General features: G+C 44.2%; 1 protein-coding gene across 2 annotated transcripts in view; it reads right to left on the bottom strand.

Annotated features, from left to right (window-relative positions):
• Positions 1-17,979, bottom strand: part of FAM149A (family with sequence similarity 149 member A) — a 70,679-nt gene extending 52,700 nt beyond the window's left edge. The window contains exon 1 of one of the 2 annotated variants that reach the window (XM_039542684.1): positions 17,340-17,979. In XM_039542684.1, the coding sequence (XP_039398618.1) occupies positions 17,340-17,839 (500 nt within the window). In that variant the 5' untranslated portion in view covers positions 17,840-17,979. The remainder of the gene's footprint in view (positions 1-17,339) is intronic. The other variant, XM_039542683.1, reaches the window with a different exon arrangement.
• Positions 17,980-24,158: the final 6,179 nt, after the last annotated feature.

The raw sequence follows: 24,158 nt of genomic DNA, 5'->3' as shown, positions 1-24,158 counted from the left end.
CTGTGTGTGCCCACCCCCATTTCCACCCAGGCTGGAGGGGTAAAACTCTGCAGATAAACTTTTTAACTCTGGGGTGGCACTGACCAGAGACTTTCGGGTTGTTGGACTTTGGGGTGATTGGACTTAAGATCCTAAGGGGGAAAGGACATTGCCAAACGTACTTGGAGGTGGGTTTTTTGCTTATGGTTTGTGTTATAATCCTGTTTGTGGTGTTTCTCCAATGTGATGCCGCATTGTTTCCCTCCTTTATTAAAAGGATTTTGCTACACTCAGACTCTGTGCTTGCGAGTGGGAAAGTATTGCCTCCTAGAGGCGCCCCGGGGGGGGGGGTGGTATGTAATTGTCCCAGGTCACTGGCGGGGGGCTCGAGCCGGTTTTGTATTGTGTTATTAAAATGGAATCCCTGGATACTGAGCCCAGCCCTTGTTGCTGCCAACTCAGAGGGGAAAAAGGGTTACATTTAAAAATCACCACGTGTTCAGTCTTGATATGTTCAGCTGACAAATTGTACAATACTTGTTTATGGTGAATGGAGACTCTCAAGAGTAGCATTACCAGCAGTAAATAAATACATTTCACTGTAATTATATCAGTTATTTGCATGATATTCATATAGTTCACCTCACTGCAGTATATTTTCAGCCAAATTAATAAAGTATATCTTCATAATGCCCTTCTTATAATCATTGAACTGAATTTTGTAACCCTGCCATTACCAACAAACTACCTCAGAAACTAGAAGGACTATATACTCTGTACTGTACTCTGCCATATCAAGGTCATAAATACAAGTGTATTACTGCTTTTCAGAATAGGCTATTAGAAGAAACAATTGAAAATACACTACAGAAATACTGAATGAGCTATAAAGGGAAAGTCAAAACGTAAAACTTTTTTACTTGAGTTTAGCTGTCTCACAAGTAAAATAAAAACCTACTGTAAAGAGGGGGAATTTGTTTTTGTTTTTTTACATATATCAGATGTATTAGCTTGTAAAGTGCTCAGATATCATGGTGATGAGCTCAATATAAAAACAATAATGAGGTGAAATTTATGTTACATCTTATTCTAGGATAGGAGAATTATTTAATCAGATTGCAGGAATATATTTTTCACAAAGTAACTTTTTTCCCCAATCCATAAATTGCAGCCACAGCAACAAATGCTCCCTTTCCATGGCAAAATTCCACACCATACAGAAGCTTGACTGAAAAAAATCTGTGTGGTCATCTAACAGAAGCACCCTGTATTTCTTCCTTCCAGAAGCAGGGGAATGTGGCCATGTGAAGAGCAGGGTTTTACCAACATTCCATCTTGATCAGAAGAAAAACCTTAATTTTTGGTAAAAATGGAGCAAATGAAGCTACACCACATACTGGAGGCCGAAAGATTTTAAATATGAAAAAGCACAGACAAGGTATTTGTGGTCAATATATGCAGAAAATAATAGCAACACTTAATACAGACACCATCAAGAAGTAAAAAAGGGAATCTGAAAAAAACATTCAAACTAGCAGTATAAAACTTTCTTTCCCTAAAGGCAGTATGTTTCACAGACAATCCAGCAATGGGCTTCCTTCCAAATTCACTCTGGCTGTAATTCTTCAGTTTCAGAGTCAATTTCCATATCAAGGCAAAGATAACTCTTTGACAGTTCTGTCAGACAGGCCCTGGATGCTGCAATCAGCTGCACACAGGGCCGGCTCCAGACCCCAGCGCGACAAGCACGCGCGTGGGGCGGCACTTGCCGGCAGGGGCGGCAGATTAGGCCAGCGGACCTGCCGCAGTCACACCTGCAGGAGGTCCACCGGAGCCCCGGGACGACCGGACCTGCCGCAGGCATGACTGCGGAGGGGGCGCTCCTCCTGCGGCTCCAGTGGACCTCCCGCAGGCATGACTGCGGCAGCTCAACCGCAGCCGCCGGACCAGCGAACCGCCCGCAGCTGCGGGAGGTCCAGCCGAGCCGCGCGACTAGCGGACCCTCACCAGTCAAGCCCGCGGGAGGTCCGCTGCTCCCGGGGCTCCGGGGCGCCTCCCGCGCATGACTGCTTGGGGCGGCGGAATATGTAGAGCCGCCCCTGGCTGCACACTGTAGTGGTATTTTTTCTATTTAAATTTTAGTTATGGCAGCAAAGTGGCCATGTAAAAAATATCTCCCTTCCAACAGATCCTTTTATTATGAGTCATACTGTATCTGTTTGTTGTACTTTAGTGACAAAAAGTAATTTTTTTACTCCTGTTAACACTATGGAGTTCATCCAGCTATGGGAATTGAGCTGGCTTCTCTTATGGCTCATGCATCATCAACATAATTGTTAACTAAGTGCTAAATTACACAAATTTATTACTGATGTGTGAATATAGCTTGATTTCCAGATCTTAGGAAGGATCCCAAATCATGTGGTCACTTTCTGTGCATGCGTAATGCCAACAGACCCCCTCAAACTAGGGACCTCTGGAGCTTACTGCGTGAGCCTCTTCTGCATGAGCTAAAAGCCAACAGGCAGTTAGTTAAGGCTGTAGAGCAGACTCATTTTCTCTCTCTCTTAGTGGTCTCAGTGCCACTAGATGGAACAGAACACCATACCCACAAGGTGTGTGGGTTACAGATGGAGTGTCTAGAAACCACACATGTACTAGTTAAAGCCCCCTTGGTTGTCTAAAGGTTTGGTGCAAATTCTCTTAAAACGGATGTTTTGGGCCAAAGTTCATGATCATTCAGCAGAGTAGGAGAAACCACATTTTTCCATGGGATGATCAGTTTTATACTGCACAAATTGAAATGCACTTTCTATTCCCTTTCATGTCCCCAAACCCCTTCCCAAGGAGAAGATGCTGAACTGGCAATGAGGAAAATGGTTCTTTTACTGTGAACTAGAGTTGTGAATAATTTTTACCATTTTTTTTTGCAATTTCCCCCCCCCACACACACACACACACAAAAACAAACTTTTTTGCCCAGCTCTACTGTAAACAAAAGTCACCTTTAAAAGTAAAAGAGAGGAGGTTAAAATTAAAAGAAAATCCTACATCACAAACTGGGTAGGAGTTTTGAAACCATAAGATATTGACCACTCCTCTCAAGCATTTCCAAACTTTTTGACATCAGTATTTCAAGTGACATCACCTACGCAGTTATATATTATTGTTTTGTAATCAGCTTTCTGGCACAAAAGGAGAAGGAGGAGAATTGAATAGAAATACCAGTCTTAAGAGTGTGTAAGTATTATTGCTAAAAAAAACCAAAAACGATATGATCTGTACAAAATTAGTAGCCAAGAAAGAATAAAAAGGGCTGTTTATTAGAAGGATATAAAGTTTGCTATAGTTCTTAGCCACGATATTCAAAATGCTGTGAAGTACTTTCCCTCGCTCCCTACAGCCTATGCATACCAACACACACAACACTGGAAATTCATCTAATACTGTCTTTTTTCTGTACAGAGAAGGAGTAAATTATACACCCGTGCCCACATTTTGAAATACCAGAGAAATCACATGAAGATAAATGGAACACAATCCTCTCAATCCAACAAGGGACAGCAAGTTCTGTGCTGCCCTTCCTGACGGTACGTCTCCACTACACCCTCTTTATGGTGGCGATTAGAGTACATACACTGCACACTTCCCAGCACAGGTATAAATACCAGTGTAGATGATGAGCTGCTGCTTATGCGAATACCTTTGGGTATGTACCCTACATGGCTCTCTACACACTCAAGCAGTGCCTCCCCTGTCTACACTGCTATTTTTAGCAGTGTTGTGTCCCACTGCCAGAGCCTTTCCCCACCACAGGAGATGCCAGAAGCTTTCCCCGCTACTGCCCCAGCACCAGAGCCTTTCATTGACACATGTAATTAATGCCACAATGTGGGCATAGCTTGCTTTTCACTGCAGTGTGTTGCTACATACATCCTACACAGAGCCGCCAGTGGTGTGCAGTGCAGACATATCTTAAGAGGCTCAGAAGGCACAGTTCAGGGGGAAAAGGAGAAAATGTGGCATTAAGCTTGTTTTCCACTGCCCAGATTCTGGCTTCTGTGACTTCTGCAGCAGGCAGCGTTGCTGACCCCAGGGCTGCCCAAGCAGCTGGCTCTGGGGCCAGCTGATCAGGTGGCTCTGGGGACAGCCATGCTGGCTGCTGCTGGAGCAGCCCCACAGCCAGCTGCACCAGCAGTCCCAAAGCCAGCTGGACCAGCGGCGGCTTGAGTGGCCCCAGGGCCAGCCAGACTGGCTGCTGTTCGGGTGGCCCTGGGCAGGTAGCCCCGGGGACCAAACCTTCTTTTCATGAAGAGCACTATCCAAAGAACAGCTATATAGGAGCAAAGCCTAGTCCCAGGCAAGTTAAAAGGAGAGTTCCCATTGATTTCGGAGGTGTTGTGTACTTAGGATTTAGCACTAAAGGACTTAGCACTAAATATTTTGTTACTGATATATTTTCACTCAATCCCAAATCCAAAATTATCCTGCCAATGCACCACAAATTATTTTAAAGCTTTCTTCAACAGTATTTTTAAGTGACACTATAATGTTATGTATAGGATACTACACATTAGAGTGAAAAAGATATATGTTAATTGTCTAGCACTTGGAAAAGGAGACTGGGTCTCAAGGGATTAGGATTCTGTTTCCATCTCACTCTGTCACCTTCCGCAAGTCACTTATGCCCCCTTTTTCAAAGTGACCACTGATTTTGAATGCTGAAGCCAAGACTAAGGGGAACAAACTGGAGGTGGAAGAGGACATCATGGATGGAACCTGATCTTCTAAATTCTAACATGAAAAGTTAAGTGCACAGTTAAACAGGACCTCCAGGGTTTAGTACCACTTTGACAAATGGGGGCAGATGCTTTTGATAAAAGGGGGAGGTTGGCTGTGACTCAATAAGTTCTTCAAAGTATTTCCCTCTTCCAACCAATATCACTCCTGTCTTGTTCACTTTAAGTTTGAGCCAGCTGTTCTTCATCCATATGCTGATCTCCTCTAGGCATTTTTCATCCTTAAAATAGCACTGGTTGCAACTCTGGAAGAGGACATATACAGCTGGGTGTCACTAGTGTATTGCTGATGGTGGAGTCTATGGCATCTCATTTCCAAATAATTTCATACTGAATAGTGCAGAGCAGGATAGATTTTACAGAAATCTGCAGGGGAGGGTGCTTTGTTTTGGGGTTGGGGGAGAGGGGTTGGGGTGGGGGGAGGAAGACAAACAATTGCATATTATCATTCTTGGACCCTGTTGGAGAGGAATTCATTATATACTAGCCAATCAGGCAGTGGGGATGGAAGGGTGGAATCCTTTTTGACCACACCTCTTCCAGTGCTTCAGACTGTTCTCTGATTATTATGGAATTGAGTGATTGGTATATTCAATATTCAGCCTATGTAAATACAGTAGGGAGAACTGAATTTCAGATTGTGTGTCTTTTTGGTATTTCAATTTATTCAGGATGCAATCATGCTAAAGTAGTTGAGGAAAATTATAATGAAGTAGAATATGAATACTTATTTAGCTGAATGATTACTTTTCAATAAATGTTTTTTTAAAAAGACCAATCACATTTTAATATTAAAAAAACTCATGGAAAAGGATTTTATGTTTGGATGAGCAGAAAACTACCTCATGTGCTTAAATACTAAGCGAAAAAAATATACTTTGTAATTTAGACCAACTTAAATCTGAACTCAAGGTAAGGAGGACTATAGTTATCAATATTTAATTTGGGTGCTTCTAAAAGCTTAAGTGGAATCATCTAATTAAAAAAATGCTAATGTAGAGGTATAGACTTTCCTTCTCCAAGTACCATATCTTATTCCTTCTGCTGTGTACCTTTTTGGTATGTTTTTTTTCTTTTTAAGACAGACAATACATGTTTGTTACATGCTTTGTGGGTATGAATAAAATATTTGATTTGCTATTAAAAATACACAAAGAACATAAATTATATCAAATAGAGGGGTCTGAACTCTGAAGGACATAGTTTAATAAAAGGAAGCAAGCATTTTGTAGTGCATGTCTATCTTAGATCTTAGCAAGAATACGCAACCAATTTTAAATGACAGAAAGTATATTTCAAAGTGTTTACTGATCAGCCCTTGTAAGATAGGCAGCAATTTCTCTTCAACAATTAACTAACAATAATCAGATCTGTCTTTTAATTTGTCTAATAAATTACATCCTCTACTTTTCACTAGGAAAATAAATTCAGATTGCATTATATTCTGCTTTATTTTTCTTACTCAAAAAAGAAAAAAAAGGATAACTTTAGTATTCATGAAATTAGACACACAGCATTGACTTGATTCAGGCATGATGTATGCAGGCACTGCACAGCCTTCCTCAGACAACTCTGCCGATGAACCTCAATTCTGACCTACAGCAAGCCTGCTATGCCAGTCCTGCCTTCTTTGAGCAGAGTGAAAGTCATGCACTTGTGCAATTATCTGAGCTTTTGTGATGTGCACAAATGGAGATGAGGATCAGACCACTACACTCATTTTTAACCATTATTGATATTTGTATTGCAGTAACACAGCTAGGAGTCAGGTTCTGTATAAACCTATAGAGAGCACAGGCAATGCCCCAAAAAGCTTGCAAATTATTTTGAAACAAGACACAATGTAACAAAAAAGGAAGGGAAGTGGGCAGGGAGGATCAGACATAAAGATAGACCCATACACTTATGTAGGTTAGTGTGAAGGGGCACACCCTCACTTTAGTATAGTGGAGACTAACAAGCTCTTCTGTGCTTCTTCAGCATAACTAGGCACACCTGTAAGGCTTGCTATGCTTGGAAGAGGATCTTAAAAAGGGAAAACCTGCCACAGGAAGGGGTGGTGAACAAGAAGATGACTGCTGTACCTCAGAGACTACTGAGCACAGAGACAGCTAAGCCAACAGAAAGACAGTTGCAGGCCTTACCACCCCTGAATTTACATGGACCAGCTTTAAAGCAAGGTGCCCCCAGGAGGAGGGGCAGGAGGCAGATATACCTGCTGATAAACCAAGCCCCAGAGGGATGACCCCCAAAAAAGACTGACTACCTAAGAGACAAACCACCTTTGCCTTTCTTTTCTTTTACTCTGATTCCCCTCTCTCTTAAGGAAAAAAAAGACCTTTCTTTTGTTTGTGTTTTTTTAAAATTTTTTTTGGAGAACTCCCTTGCGAAATTGTTAGGCAAAGAGGTTCTTTTCCCCAAGAATCAGGCAACCACAGACAATACTGATGGGGGTTTATTCACGGTACCGGGAAGACTGACAATCAGCTTCAAAAATAAGGTGCTCTAGTGGCCAGTTATATACATTCTCTTATTAATTCGTTTGCATTTATCTGTACATACAAAGACAGATATTGTTATAAGTCAAGCGAGAACCTTGAAAAAAGAAAAAAAATAAGAAGAGTACATACATATAGAGGTTACCCTAATTGCATGAAACGTCTATGACTACCTTGCGGGGGAAGGAGGTGGGATGGGAGGGGGGAAGGATAAGTACTTACAGATATCTGGTGGGCTGTGACGGGAGGGTTTATTCTGTTCGAAGAACTGAGTTACTGGGAGGGCATTGACCATATAAGCTTATTAATTGTCTACAGTTGTCAGTGCCTTTTGAGCTACTGAAATATTCTTGCTTGTTCTGTGTTTTTTGTCTTAGCTGTTAGCTAAATTATCATGTATTGACAGAAACTATATCCTTGCTTCTTAGCAGCTTCTGGTTTTTTCTGCTGGCTAAATTTTAACTCCTTCCTGACAGTACAAACAGGGGAAGGACACCATTAACAACTCGAATTGGAATCTGGTGGGGACTCAAAGGAGTCCCAACCATCACCCCACCGTTAGCTATTACACAACTTTTAGGTTCCAAATCATCTGTGTTGTTTTGGTTCTAATAAATAACTATGGGTTGTTTTTGTTTTGCTTTTTATCTAGCTATATTCTGTACTAACAAATACACTTAGAAGTGTCCTATGTATGTGGAGAGCACCCGAAACACACTGAGGCCCAAACTCGCATTTTGGATGAAAGAGTGGGAAAATGTGATCTTAGAGATGTCTCAATTGTTCAAAATTTGTTGACATTCTCCGAGTGCTCTTCTTCAATATGAATGCTTTGTAACTGGATTATGAAGCTACCGAGCACATGATACTGGCATTTTGATAATATGCATTTTTATACAACTCCTCTACAATTATCTGTGTTTGTGGATATATTTTAACTTTTTAATAGGAGCTTCAGTAATATCTATCATTTTGAAAGCTTACATTTATTTTTGCTTTGCCTCAATAGAGCTTAGTTTTATTTTGTATAGCTATTAGACTTGTTAGGGATGAATAGGTAGCTTAGCCTGAGTGTTTCTGCTGGCATTTCCCAAACCCTTGGCTTAAATTATGCCAGGTGAGATTTTAAAACTATGCATTTAGTCGATAAATTAGCAAAGTCTTTTATTTTTAGGGTTTGTTCATATATGTTCTAGTGTTTTTCCATAATTTATTTCTAGCCCCAAGAGGTAATTCAGGAAATCTTTTGTTTACAGGGGCTATTACTATCAAAGGCCCCAACTCAGCAAGGTACTTCAGTAAATGCTTGTTTTTAAGTATACAAATCGTCCCACTGAATCAGGGCCTAAAATCATGAGCCAGAGTCACTGTAATCAATGAGAGTCTTTCAACAGCTTCAATGACTACTGAATCAGACACTAATTTAATCAAGTCCTAGGTGGTTAGTATCCCCACCTAATAAACTGCTCATTTAATGGCCACAAATCCTTCCCTGTTTTCTTCTGCTAGTGTAACCCTAGAGCATCTAAAAAGCAAACAGAAAGTCTTTAATTATTATTTGCATTATGGTAGAATCTAGAGGCCTCAGTGAAGGATCAGGCCCCCACCATAGTAGGCACTGTACATACATACATAAAATGGAAAAAGATGTCCCTACCAAAACCTCTGAGATACTAAATGTCTTCATAATTATATTTGGTTATAATAATTCAATGTGTGTGTTACTTTCTGTTCCTATTTTTTTAAAAAGATGGAAGACTATGTTCAGGTTAATTGATACAATCCAATAAAAGGATAATTAGTTGCAAGTCTTGTGTGTATATAGTGCTGATCAGACTTTCTGCATTGCATAGTGCCCAAAACACTGAATTTGGATTTTGACAACTACATAACAATTTTGAAAAATCTAACCTTTGAAATAGACACAAAGTTGACAAGGTCATTAAAGTGTAAAGAAATAAATGTACACTGTTATAAGAAAATGTAAAAACTTTTTTTTTGCTGTGTACGTTATTGACACAGCTTTCAAAGGTTGCATTAAAAAAGCTAGAAAGTTAGTTTGTCTTTTCTACAGTGGATTCTTGGCTTATGTAGACAACAGGGCAAAGTGAAACAGACAATATGTAATTTACTAGCCAGATGCAAGGAAGAATGACTAGAGAGGATAATCACTGACTGGACAATACTAGTCAGCAATTCCAAGGCCATAAGAAGCACATAAGTAACAATAAGACAACTGTTGTAAGAAATAATGAATAAATGAAAGCAATGAGTTAAAAAAAGATAAAGAGCCACCAATCAGAGCATTAGCAGAATAAGTAAAAACATATTAGAAAATATATTTAGAATGAACTATTTACAGATGAGGTAGTTTTAATAAATTGCACCTATGCAATGTTACAAGACAAGATAAAGGATGTGTGTGTTTAATGGAGAGGGGGATGGAACAATCCAGATCAGACCACCTTTATGATGACAAGTGGCTTACCTGTGCCACATTATGGTACCTTGCTCTATCTGCTTTACTTATGTTTTATGCTTGATTAAGATGGTAATTTATTGTCCTAAAATATAAAATAAATATAAATTATGCTTATTAAAGCTTTAAATTAGTTTGGCTTAGTAACTGGTGTTGACAGTGCTTTTCACCCCCCAAAAATGTAGTATCACTGATAAAAATCACATCTACTAATGATCAAATGTGACTCACAAGACCAAAAGAGAGAGAGAGAAAATCAGATCACAGTAAATATAGTGTTGGAGACTTTACTGTTCAATTTTTTAGATAAGCAGAAACTGTTAGCTGGATTAAAATAATACCATTAAGATCATGTCATCCACATGACAGGGTGCTGTTGTTAAAACTTACTGCTGGTTAGCTGCGCAATAAGCAATATTTTTTCTTCTTATCCTAAAGGACGGATGGTCAGTCGTGTCTATTGTAATACAGTTCTCAACACTGCGATTACTACTCCATCCCTGCATAAATGCATACCAAATAAAAGGTCCCCAGAAATAACATTAACTTCAAAGGCATCCCACTGCAACAAAGCAAAAAGCACAAGGCAGGATGTGAAGTGTAAACCCTAAGTACTTGCCAAATGGACTTTCCAGATTACAGATAAGCACCTTTTTATCACCTACATGATATTTTCTGCTTTAAAAGGGAAATATCACAAATACCATGATAAATTCAATTACAATGCTGTGGTATATGTTCATAATTTTAGTGGATAACACCAAGTCTATTCTTTCACCAAGGCCTCTTTTTGTTCATGTAAAGACCAAGTTTTGCAACACACAGCAATCACGGCAAGAAGACTACAGCCTTCTATTACAGCAACAGCATTTATGTGGGCGCTCAAGTCCAAACATAACCATTATGAACAGGAATTTCAGGAGTTATGCCAGAGGAAATTTTCTAACACACAGCTCGTCATACAACTGTATAATACAGAGCACAGGCTATTCCAACTAAGAGTAGCTTTAATCTTGTTTTGGGCATTTGGCACTTAGGTTCCAAGTCCTCTCTAATTTCCTTTAAAAAAATGTGCAAAGTGTAAGTCTCATTCTCACTGACCTTTCTGCTGCTTTGCCTCTAATTCTTTTGCCCTTTTTCATGACCTCTCCTTTCTCAACTCAGGACTTTCCTCCTTCTCCTCTTACCTTACAGCTTGTTCTTTCAATGTCTCTTTTGGTGGCTCCATCTCTTCTTCCACATCTGTTTGAGCCCAGTCTATTCTACAAACTTTTGCCAGAATAGCTATGCTGGTCAGAGCTGGGTGAGCTATGATCTCTGACTGACAGCTATGCCGACAAAATCCCATACTACAGATGCAGTTATACTACCAAAACTGCACTTCTGCCAGGGCATGTCTATAGGAACACTTAGTTGCAACAAGCTGGAGTGTAAATCTACCTGGCATTGGCCTCCCACATTCTACCTGTCCTTGCGGACCCTGCTGCCGCACACTGTAAGTTCCCTAGTATACTTAAATCTTCTCCCATTTTAAAGCGGAGTAGATCTGTGTATATCCATATACCAGCAAAGTGTCCCTAGTGCACGCTCAGTCTGAGTCCTATAGGATCCATCCACTGTCCCTTCTTTTTTCATACTACACTCTGTTCAACTATGTCATCTCATTCATTCCCTTGACTTCAACCACTGTCTTTATGCTCATGACTCCCAAATCCACTTCTCCTTTCTTGACCTCTCATCTTATACTCCTGCCTCTCTCCAACACTTCCCCCAGATCTCTCCCCAGAACCTCAACTCAATTAATCAAACTGATTTATTTTCACTCCTAAATCTTTTCCTCTATCCCTTTCTCCGTTTCTGTTGATTTTACCACTATGTGTTATTACCAAGAGTTATAACCATGAGTCATCATCAACTCCCATGAAGTCATCTTCAACAGCCTCTCCTCCCCTTCTATCTAGGCCCTTACCAAGTCCTTTTGTTTCTTCCTCTACAATACCAAACTTTGCCACTTCTTTTATGATTACTGCCAATATACTAGCCCATACCCTAGTTTTTCTCTCTTCTTGACTACTGTAGCCTTCAGCTCTCTTATCCAAAACTGTTCCCAAAAATCATAGAAATGTAGAGCTGGAAGGGACCTCAAGAAGTCAGCTAGTCCATCTTCCCGCACTAAGACAGGGCCAAGTATATTCTGACCTTTTATCTAACCTGTTCTTAAAAACCCTCAATGACAGGGATTCCACAACCTCCCTTGGAAGCCTATTCCAGATCTTAACTATCCTTACAGTTAGAAATGTTTTGCTAATACCTAACCTAAATCTCCTTGCTGCAGATTAAGCCCATTATTTCTTGTCCTACCTTTAGTGAACATGTAGAATAACTGAACCTCTTCATAACAGCCCTTTAACACATTGCAAGATTTATCAGGCCCTGCTCAGTCTTTTTTCAAGATTAAACATGCCAAGTTTTTTAAGTTGTCCTCATAGGATCAGGCTTTCTGAACTTTTATAATTTTTGTTGTTCTCCACTGGATTCTATAAATTGTCCACATCTTTCTTAGCGTGTAGCACTCAAAACTGGACAAAGTACTGCAGCTGAGGCCTTACCAGTGCAAAGTAGAGCAGGACAACTACCTCCTGTGTCTTACTATATGGCAATCCTGTTAATATACCCCAGAATTATATTTGCCTTTTTTGCAACTGCATCACATTGCTCACTCATATTCAATTTGCCATCCACTGTAAATATGTGTATTTGTTTTTGTTTTTCCTTCCTAAGCACAGTACTTTGAACTTGTCTTTATTGCCTTTCATATTGTTGACTTCAGATCAATTTTCCAGTTTGTCAAAGTAGTTTTGAATTCTAACCCTGTCCTAAAGTGCTAGCAAACTCCCCCAACCTGGTGTCATCCACAAATTTTACAATCATACTCTCCACTCCATTCTCATGGCAAGTTATGAGAATGTATGGCATCCCTGAAAAATTGATCAAGCTGATAGAAAACATCTACAGCGAGTAGACAAGAAGCTGATGAAATGGTTCGGTATCACTGGAGGAGCGACAAAAGGATGAATGGTATCACAAGATTTGTTCAACTTGGTACTGGAAGCAGTAATAGCTGTAGCACTGATAGATGAAATGGGAAGAGTCATGTTAATATGTGACAAATTCTCGGCTGGGGGGAGGATGTAAGCAGAGTCAGGATGAGCTCTACCCTGACATCTGGTGGTAAATTATGGGGAGTGCAGAAAGAAGTTTCATGTATTTGCATTGGTATTTCAATTATTTGCATTGGCACTCCCACTCCCATTAGCATAGCTCACAGCAGCCTGGGATGGCTATTTTCACCGCTGTGGGATCCTCAATTTCTTTGTTACTGGGGCAGAAGGAATGAAATGTTGTCACCCTGATTGGGTAAATGGGGAACTACAAAATTGTCTTGTGATGGGGGGTTTCATTGTCAGCTGGATAGCGCTTGCTAGATGGGGCACATGGGTTCCAAAACCCATTGAAAAGAGAGAGGCTGGGGACAGATGTCTGTACTTGGTGGTGCAGGCTCCTTGTGTTAGCCAGAAGCACCAGTTCCACCTATGCCTCTCTCCACTGTGGAATGTCAGAGTTAATTTTTTGATTCCCTTAAGAATCGAGATACCAGTTACTGAGCTGAACTCATGGGCAATGGGTTCCCCTACTATGAGCTGAAATCACTGAAGAGCTGAAATCACTGAAGAGCTGGACTTGCTGAGCTGAGAGCACTGAGTACTGTGCTAATGAGTGCGGGAGCCTGAAGCCATACTGTGGAGCAGAGCAGCTGGCAGAGCAGAGTGGAGCAGTTTGTGCAGCCACTGGGTGAGTGGAGCCAAGCATCTCACGAGGACGGCTGGAGTGGCTCACAGGACAGCTGGTGGACCAGAGCAGCTGGCAGAGTGGAGCTGTTTGTGGAGATGACTAGTGGAAGCAGAACCCCATGAAGAGGCAGGGCAGTTGGCCCTGAAACCACGTAAGGTGCCTCTTTCTACCCAGGCTGGGGAGGGGGACCTCTGCAGAGAGACTCTTGAGCTCTGGGGCTGCACTGACCCGGGACAGAGACTTTTGAATTGTGGGACTTTTGGGACTGTGGGTGATTTGGGGGTTGCTGGACTCAAGGGCCCCGAGAGAAGGACCTGGCCCAATTTGCTGGAGTGGGTCTTTGCTCACGGTTTGACCTATGAACTCTAGCTGAGGTATTTTCCCAATTTAATGCTTGTTGTTTGTCATGTAATTAAACCTTTTCTGCTACACCAAGACTCTGTGCTTGCGAGAGGGGAAGTATTGCCTCTTCGAGGCGCCCAGGGGTGTGTGTAAGATTTTCCCAGGTCACTGGGTGGGGGCTCGAGCTGGTTTTGCATTATGTTGTGGGGAAGGGACCCCTATGTATTGAACCCGGCCCTTGCTGCTATCGTTTCAGCCCGGCAGAAGGGTTACATGTAGAACAACAGTGCATAGCCTTAGATTTGCAGAGGATATTGACCTCATGGTACTGAGCAAGAAGGATTTACAGAGCATAACTGACAAGGCAACAAAGAATCCTGTGGCACCTTACAGACTAACAGACGTTTTGCAGCATGAGCTTTCGTGGGTGAATACCCACTTCTTCGGATGCAAGTCGATGACAAAAGTTGATGATAAAGGCAGAAAATGCATACTGAACATCAGCATGGAGAACACAGAAAATTATGGCACTTGGAAGACAAGAGAAAGAGGTAAAGATTAAACTCAGAGACAAAAAACTAGAACAAGTGGGAAAATGTGCATAGCTTACATACCTCTATCAAAGAATGGGAATTGTGAAGATGACATAAAAAGAAAAATCAGACTGGCCCTACTGCATTTGCAAAACTCTGCAAGAGCTGTAAGGCTAAAAACATTTCAATAAAAACAAAAATCAGCATATACCAGACAACTGCCATGCCAGTAATGCTCTATGGGGTCAGAATGCTGAAGTACGAGTATATCTGACAATGAAAGATTTTGATTGCAGAAATTAACTGGCTCGGGGTTAATACTGACAGTTTCAAAACTGCAGAAAATAAAAAGATGAAGAGATAAGAAAATGGATAGAGCAAGAAATAATGCTATTACAGAAGATTCAGAAAAGACAACTGTGGTGGTTTGGAAAGGTGTTCAAGACTGCAGCTTAAAAGTATACCATACATGACAGTACATACCACAGTGCAAAAACTGGAAATAAGAGGAAGACCAAGGATGTGTTGGATAGATATGATGAAGAATGATATAGAACAGGGATAGGCAACCTATGGCACGCGTGCCGAAGGCGGCACGTGAGCTGATTTTCAGTGGCACTCACGCTGCCTGGGTCCTGGCCACCCGTCCGGGGGGACTCTGCATTTTAATTTAATTTTAAATTAAGCTTCTTAAACATTTTTAAAACCTTATTTACTTTACATGCAACAATAGTTACATATTTTAGACTTATGAAAAGAGACCTTCTAAAAACATTAAAATGTATGACTTGCAAATCTTAAATTAGAGTGAATAAATGAAGACTCAGCACACCACTTCTGAAAGGTTACCCCTGATATAGAACAAAAAGATTTCAAGATGTACCAGCTTCACAGCTTTTTTCAAGACAGAGTTGAACATTCTTGCCATTGTTGCTTTTGAGCTGACAGACAGGAATCAAAGAAGACAAGTCCTCCACTTCATTATACAAGTTTTCATTAATGGAATATTGAATATTATCAGACCCAGGACAGACCCTTGCAAAACCTCCTAGATGCACCCCCCTGGTTTGACAGCAAACCTTGATAACTACTCTTGGAGTACAGTCTTTCAGCCACTTGTGCACTAACCTTATAATTTCACCTAGACCACATTTCCCTTGTTTTCTTTATGAGAATGTCATGAGGCACTATTGCAAAAAGCTTACTAAAATCAAGATATATCACATTTACATCTTTCCCCTATCCCATAGGCCAGTAACCCTGTCAAAGATGGAAAATAGATAGCATTGGCATGATTTATTCTTGACAAATCCATGTTGGCGATTACTTAAAACCCTATTACCCTGACACTCCTCTGCCTTTTCTACCAGTGTGACTTTCTGTACTTCCAGAATTCCTGTTTACCTCACAAAGTTCGAGTTACTTTACTTTCAGAACACTGCACATTCTCCTCCTCCACATGGTCCCATCTTATATTTAATTACCAAAAGTTATGAATATTAATATAGTATCACATTGATATATATTCAATTTTTATGCTGAGAAAGTCAAGAAAATTGAAATTATAAGTGACCTCAGCAATCAATGTTACAGCTTTGTTCAGCATGATTTTCACATCAAAATAATAGTAGATTTCACATATCAATTTTATATTATATATTAAGGTCTAAAAGAAATCCAGACACATATTTTGCAACACAAAGCTGTTTTCAAATACCCCAATTAAAATATGTTCTCACTAGTAGCATTACCAAATATTTGTTTTTCTCTGTTCATAACTGTGCTAACTTTAGCCACAACTGAAGCATGATATGGGCATAATATAATATCCATAACTTTATAATTTTAGCATGTATTTTTCTTTTAAAACTGTAGACAAGGTAATTAGCTGCCAAATTGGTTTAGCTAGACTTGATGTTATTGGAGCTCTGCTGCTTTACATCAGCTGAGAAACTGCCCTGTTTTCTAATGTGGCACAACTTTCTGTAAGCAGAACATCCCACAAAATGCACATTTAAGTTGTTGGATATGTGTAGTTGTCTTTAACTATAGTCAAAGTCAAACATTTTCAAACTCAATGCTGGAAAAGTTCAGATATAAAGAAAGTTTCCAATCGGTTTTAAAGTATCTTTTTAGATTATATGTATGAATATAATTCAAATGTATACTTCAACACACAGCAGGCATGTTGAAGCAGCCTTTTACAATGAGCACAAGTGTAAAAATAATCGTATGGCAACACCTCTTCATTTAAACTAGCAGGCCCTTTTACTCTCTCCTTTGCCTTAGCTGGTTTCTCTGCTAAGCCCCATTTCTAACAGAATGATTTTACCTTGCCAAGTTAAAAAGAAATACGTGGAACTTCATTTAGGAGAGTATTACACATCCTGGGAGGACAGAATCTGATCTCAGCTACCCTGGCATAAATCCAGTCGCCTTGTTGATGGTAGCAGAGTTGCTCTGGATTAATTATACCTGTGTAACCCAGTGCAAAATCCAGGCCTCTGTCCCTAGGAGCACAGCTGATTTGCACAGGAGCATTTTAAACCTTTCCCCCAAAACATGGGTCCTTCCCGGAGGGGAAAGTTCATTAGCGCTTTGGGCACCCCAGGGGCTCGTTGCATGATAGGGGCGGTTAGGTTACCCATTAGGTGGGCAGGACGCAAGCTCCATACTTCTAAGGGAGGGTAACACCCCTTACCCTAGCGCCCCCCCGCCACACACAAAGCTGAGCCTTTCCTCGACCAGAGAGCCAGGCTCTCCCAACGCCCCCACCCCCTGGCTGCCTGGGCAGGGGGAAATCCCGCGCCATTTGAGAGCCAGACACAGCCCCCCACCCCAGCCATTCCCCACTCACGCTAGGTCGGTGGCGCCAGGGGCGCAGGCTCCGCCCTCGGGGTCGCTCTCGGCCACCCCCTCCTCGTCGATGTCGGGCAGGGTGACGAAGAGCAGCGGCTTGGCGCCGGGGGCTGCCCAGGCGCTGGGCTCTCTGTCCGCGGGAGCTGCTGCCTGGCGCGGGGAGCTGCCGCCTCCGCCCGGGGGCTGCGCCACCCCAGCCCCGCCACCGGGAGCCGCCCGCCCCGGGAGCGCCGCGGCGGCGGAAGCCGGGAGCCCCGCTAGTGGGGGGAGCGGCCGGGGGCTGGCGGGCAGGGAGCAGGGCACGGGAGCGCGGGGGAAGGACGGGGCGGGCAGAGGGTGGAGGGGAGACGGGGGAGGCAGCGCCCTGGACGCGGCAGGGCAGCCGGGAGCCGCCCCTGGCACGGGGGAGCAGGAGGCGGCGGGGCCCGGGGCTGGAGCCGCGGAGGGCTTGAAGAGCCTGGCGAAGATGGTGCCCAGGTCCAACACCGCCACCTTCATGGCTGCGCGCTCGGCTGCAGCCGCTCGCGGTCCCGCGCACAGCGAAAGCAGAGCCCGGGGCGCGGAGGGCTGAGCCTCCTCCCCCCACCTCCGGCCAGCCGAGCCCGGGGCCAAGGCGGGGTGTCCCCCAGTCACTGGCGAGCGGTGCCGGCCGCGCTCGCTGCTAGGGGCTGCGGGCTGGCAGGTTGCCGCAGGTGCCGGAGAGAGAAGCAGCAGGGAAGGGGCGGGGGTTGCTAAGCTAAACAAAAAACGAGGAGCTGCGGTAATTGGGCGCTTGACTGTAGCTTCGGGGCCTGGGCCGTGCGTGGAAATTGACAGTGTGCATCACTCACAGCTCCAGCCGGCATAGCCCTGAACAGGGGAACTGTTGCTGAAGAAACAGACCTGTCCAAATTATACATCATCTAGGCTGGACAAAAAGAGTCTGCTGGAGCTGAACAAACCCCCTTGGAACAATTCCTGGCTGGCCAAAGCAAGAGCTCTGTGGGAGGCGGGGAAGGGGAACGTGCAAAAGAAAATGGAACTATTTCTGCATGGCAAACAAAGCATGTTTCTGAAAAGGCTTTTGGTTTTAAATAATGTACTCTGTTTGGAATGAGGAACATAATTCTTAAAGCTAAAATCCCAGCCAAATCAGCTCTTAGGCGAGTCTGTCAAACAAGGGTTTGTGGTAAAAGGTGTTAGGTGTTCTGGCCAAGTGACAAATCACTCCTGAGACGAATGGATGAAAGCTGGCTGCTTAGGCTCAATCGTGCAAAATCTGGAGATGTTGGGTTAGGTGAAAGGGACCTTTAATTAAGGTAGAACACCACTCCTAACACTTGGGTGGATAACTGCATAATGAGGCTCTGCACAGGCACAGAAGTCCATCTGCAAGCTAAACATTTCAAGAGTGGGGCCTAGAAGCCTAAATGGCTTCTCAATTGTTCATGGATCTTTGGATAGCAATAATGAAGAGTGCAGTTTTACATTTGTGCTTGGTTGAGACATTGCAACTTTTCCTATAAGATGCAGACCTCACAACCACAGTTATCCATGCCATAGTTTCAGTTCTGATTATTGCAATGTGCTTTATTGGCTAGAACACCTGAAGACTACTGTTTGAAGCTGCAGCTAGTGCAGATTGCAAGTCAATGTGGCTTGGAGATTTTAGGCTCTTGGAATGTTCCCCTTAAGACCTGCAGGCAACATAAGTTAGAGTAGCCTTCAAATCTGCACACTTTGCCCCAAGATGTGGGGCCACAAAGATATCTGGAAGTCACCTTTGCACATCACCCCTCATTTTGTGTCAGCCACAGCCTGGTCGGACCAGAGAGTCCGGTCAGGTGTTTCACTATTGATTGGTGCCTCTCAAGGGGTATCACAAACTAAAATTATGAAAATTTTCTTCCATTTTGAGTGTGCGCACTCACACACTAGTTTAATACTGTTGCTTGTGCATAAAGATCTACCTTTTTTAAAGAAAAAACATTAAAGTATTTAGTGAGATCATTTAGATAGTTACAGTTTACTCATCAGGGAGTCTCCTTGGTGAGGCTAAATAGTCTATATTATGATTTATTACCGTAAATCAAACTGCAGTTGATTTCTATCTTAATGTTCTTCAATAAATTTTCAACAAAAGAGACATTTTGAAAATATGCATATCTGAATAAAGTTTAGATATTGGGGGAAATATTTCAAACAGGTTATTACTATGAATATTTATCACTATACAAATAAACAATCATAATAATCTTAATGACAATAAGAATTAGTAATACAAATACCATCCAGAAGATTCATTTAGGATTGGACCAAGGGAGAAGTCAAAAAGAGTACAGCAGTCAAGACCAGAGATGAGCCTGCACAAGACTTTTGGCAGCCAAATAGAAAGAAAAATATGAAACTAGAGAGAAACTCTATGGCAAAAGAAGCAGCAGATTTGGACACAAAGTGGAGTGTGGGTGTAGTGAAGCAGAGTGGCTTCCCTCCCATATCCACGGGAGGGCAAGGGACCACTACACTTGGTGGAGATCACAGGTAGTGCCTCCTCCTCTGAGATAAGGGGATGAGCCAACGGCAGCGGTAGACAGAACCCATTCACCCTTCCTCAGTTTAGGAAGGATGGAGGTCAAGAAGTTGATTAAATGGCTCACCAACAGCCAGCAGCAGCAGCAACTGCTGCAACAACTCAGGAATCAGCAACAGCAACTGATTCGAGAACTGGAGGCCCAGAACTGTGAGCAACAACAACAGTGCTTGCAGCACTTCTGCCGACCCCCAAAACTCCAGGGGTGCTGCAGCCCCGGCTGACCACACGGTGCCTATGCGCTTGGCAAAAATGGGCCCCAAGGATGATCCCAAAGCCTTTCTTACCATGTTTGGCAGGGTCGCCTACACAGGAGAAATGGGCCATCCTATCTGGCTCATCCCAGGCCATCTACTGGGGGCTCCCGGTAGGGAAGCCCAAGAGTATGGGTAGTTGAAGGCTGCCATCCTTGATGCACTTAAGATCACACCAGAGACATTTTGGTGGTGACTCCAGGAGAAGAGCTACCCTCCTGGGGCCCAACCGAGGGCGGCAGCCCAGCAGCTGAAGGATGCCTGCTGGTGCTGGCTGCAGCCCAATGGGGGCCAAAGTCACTGAAAAAGTGCTCAAACAATTGATACATATCCTTCCAACACGAGACCCTGATGGATGACTTGTTGGTGGCAGAGGCCACTGTTGGGCCTGGGGCTCGGCCTGTGAACCTGTTGATGAGGTTGAACCAGGAAGAGAAGACTAGGGCCCAAAGTAGCAAACCCCAACCCGGAGACACTCTGAGAGATGGGAGGTCAGTAAGCCCCAATGCCCACTCTCTACAGCACCGTCATGGGGAAGGCCCAGACTGCAGGCACACCAATGCCCTCACCCAGCTCTACAGACTGGCCCCGTCACCCCGAGATCAGCCCTTGTTTCACTTGCAGCCAGTTTGGACATCTCAAGTGAGACTATCCCATGATGGACTGCAGTTTTGGCCAAGTCTGTTCTGGGGAGCCCCCGGGCCCATAAGCAGCCCATGGATAAGCTGATAAATCCCCCTTAGTATGAACAGAGTTCAGATATCCACTCTCCTTGATTAGGAGTGCAGGCAGACTCTAATCCGCCAGGATCTCACCCTGTGTCCAGACCTGCCATTGGGTGTCATTCAGCTGCAGTGCATCCACGGGGATGTGAAGCTCTATCCCAAGACCTGGGTCACCCTGACTGTGAAAGGGGAGACATGGACCACAGTGGTTGGGCTGGCACAAAGTCTGGCATACCTGACTGAGGAGCAACTGAGGCAGGCCAGGAGCCTGTTGAAGTCATTCCCCAAAACCTTCATGATGTAGCCATGGCACACCACGCTAGTTCAACATAGAATATTGACAAACCTGGAAGAAGTCATCTGACAGACCACGAGGCCATTGCCTAGCCACACCGGTGAAATAGTGGAGAAGGAGGTCCAGACCATTTTTGGAGAGTCAACACCATCTCAAAATTCAGTGCGTACCCAATGCCATGGATTGATGAGCTACTAGACCACCTCAGTGATTCCCAATACATCAGTACTCTGATTCTCACAAAGGGGTACTGGCAAATTCCCCTGGACCCGATCTCCTGGGAGAAGACTGCCTTTGCCTCCCTGACCGGGTTGTACCAATTTTCCTGGGTGCCTTTTGGTATCCATGGGACCCCGGCCACCTTCCAGTGGCTGATGGACCGGATCCTACAGACTCCCTGTGCCTACGCCACAGCCTACCTCTATGACATAGTGGATTTACAGCAGCCCCAGGGAGGACCATCTCAACCAGGTAGCTGTTGTCCTTAGAGCCTTATGGGATGCCAGCCTGACTGCCAATCCCAAGAAGTGTGAAATTGGTTGGCAGGAAACCACCTATTTGGGGTACACCCTTGCACAAGGCCAAGTACGACTCCTGGTAGTGAAGGTCCTGGTGCTGCAGGCCCCTACCACAAAGAGACAGGTGTTGCAATTGCTTAGGATAGCAGGCTACTATCGCTGCTTTGTCCCTGACTTTGTCTCAATTGCAGCACTGCTGACAGAGCTCCTGAAGAAGGACAGCTCCGGACACGGGTGTTGGACCGACGAATGCAGATGGGCCTTCCAAACCCTCAAAAGACCAACTGTGCCAAAAGCCCATGTTCTTCAGCCCGCACTTTAACCGGGAGTTTCTGTTACAGATGGACACATCGGAGGTGGGCCTGTGAGCTGTCTTCTCCCAGGAGGTAAATGGAGATGAGCACCTCATATTATATATCAGCTGCAAGTTGTTACCCCGAGAATGGAACTACTCGGTTGTTGAGAAGGAAGCTCTGGTGGTCAAGTTGGGCTGTGGATGCCCTGAGATACTTCCTCCTAGGGGCACCCTTTATGCTAGGGACTGACCATGCCCCCCTTAAATGGTTGAACACTGTTAAGGAAATGAACCTGCAACTAATGTGCTGGTATTTGGCCCTGCAGCTGTATGCTTTCACGGTACATCATCGAGCAGGTAGAGACCATACCAAGGCTGACAACATCTCTCAGTTGGAGGAAGGAGACCTTGCCTTCCCCAGAGACAGACTTGAAGGGGAGGTGTAGTGAGGCAGGGTGGCCTCCCTCCGGACTGCAGAGTGAGGGACCACTACACTCCCATTGGTGGGCAGAGACAAACCTGCCCCATCCCCCTCACCAAAAGTACCGGGGCGGGACAGGAAGTATAAAGGGAGGGCCCTGCAGCTCAGGTGAGCGGGAGCCAGCTGAGCAGACGGACGCCTTTGCCCTGCTGCGGCGCCCGGGAGCTGAATCTACACTCTGCTGCACACTGCCCCTGGAGGAGACGGACCCAGACGAGGAGATGCTGGGACTACTGTTGGCTGTCTACCCAGAGGAGCCCGAGGACTGGTGGATGCCAGAGGTACCAAACCCGGGGAGGTAGGAAGTAGCCCAGGGGCAGCCGATGACTGTCCAGCTACCAGGCTGACTGCTTCTAGGTCAGCGTGTTGCGGCTGTATCCCCGCCGTCCCAGTGGCAGACCTCTCTGCTACTCTTAGGGCCCTCGGCTGGGATGTAGTGGGGGAGTTGGGCGGGCCCGCATCTCCCTGCCACCCCAACCCTGGGGTGGCCGACTCCCCACCTTAGGCCAGGAGGCCGTGACTCTTGAATGTTCCTGTCAGCACCCTAGACTGCCTGCTGGGTGCTCAACCCCTTTGGAGCCCCTAGACTGTGTGGGTGCTCACCCCTATCTGAACCCTAAGTCTGTCCATGTTTGCTGGCTGCCTGAGCCCACAAGCTTAAGCTAAACCCTGCTCTGCCCTGCCCCAAAGAGCTAGAGCTTATTAAGTGTGTCTGCCTGCTGGCTGCCTGAGCCTACAAGCTTAGGCTAAAGCCTGCTCCCTGATCTGCCTGCCCAGAGGGCAGACTATGTGTTTGCTGGCTGCTTAGGCCTGAAGGCCTAGGCTATAGCCTGCTGCTGGCCCGGCCCCGGCCCAAGGACTGGGGCCCCAGACAGTTAATTGGTGTCAGTCCCAGCTGAGGGGCGGTAAGCTTAAGACTATATTGGGCATGGCCCCGCCCAAGGGTGTGGACAAGAGCCCCAGATATTGGTGTGTGTTTGCCTTTGTTAGCCAGACCCAGAACCATAGACTGCATACGGCTTGGACCCGCTGGTGCGGCCCGAGCCCAAAGACTACTGCCCCTTACAACGAGGCAGAGCGACCTCCCTCCCCACTGGAGAGCGAAGGACGACTACAGTGGGGCAAGAGAAAAAGGAGTCAAAGATGACTGAAGTTATGGGCCTTATTGTCAGTGAATATCAATGGTATTGTCACAAGTAACAATAGGGGGAGGGAAAAAAGTTTTGTAGGAAAGATGCCCCCTTCTCCATATCTCTAACCATTGTTGTGGGGCAGATATTTCTCAGCCTGATCCTGCAACACTTTACCTAAGTAAGTATTCCTTGTGGGAATAGTCCATCAGCTCAGGCCCTTAGTTCATAACTCTAAAAATAAATAATATTCTAAGAATAAATAACATAACTAAATGTTTACTGTTATTTAAAACTGCTCTTGGTATTTTACCTCTCTCAATTTATAACAGTAGTGAGTAAGACAGTAGAGCTTCACTCTAATAGCTCTATCCTGAAATATTTGGCCTTACAACCATGTGCAGGAAAATCACTACGTATGGGGCACATTGTGGTTCATCCTGTACACTTGCGCAGGAGAGTAGCTGCCCTGCATGAGTGCACAGGATGAACCACAAGTATATAAAAGGTTGTTACAAGGAGGGAGAAAAATTGTTCTCTTTAACCTCTG

This window comes from Mauremys reevesii, linkage group 5 (assembly GCF_016161935.1).
Source record: "Mauremys reevesii isolate NIE-2019 linkage group 5, ASM1616193v1, whole genome shotgun sequence".
NCBI classification, from domain to species: domain Eukaryota; kingdom Metazoa; phylum Chordata; order Testudines; family Geoemydidae; genus Mauremys; species Mauremys reevesii.
This window is presented reverse-complemented; position numbering and strand designations above follow the sequence as displayed.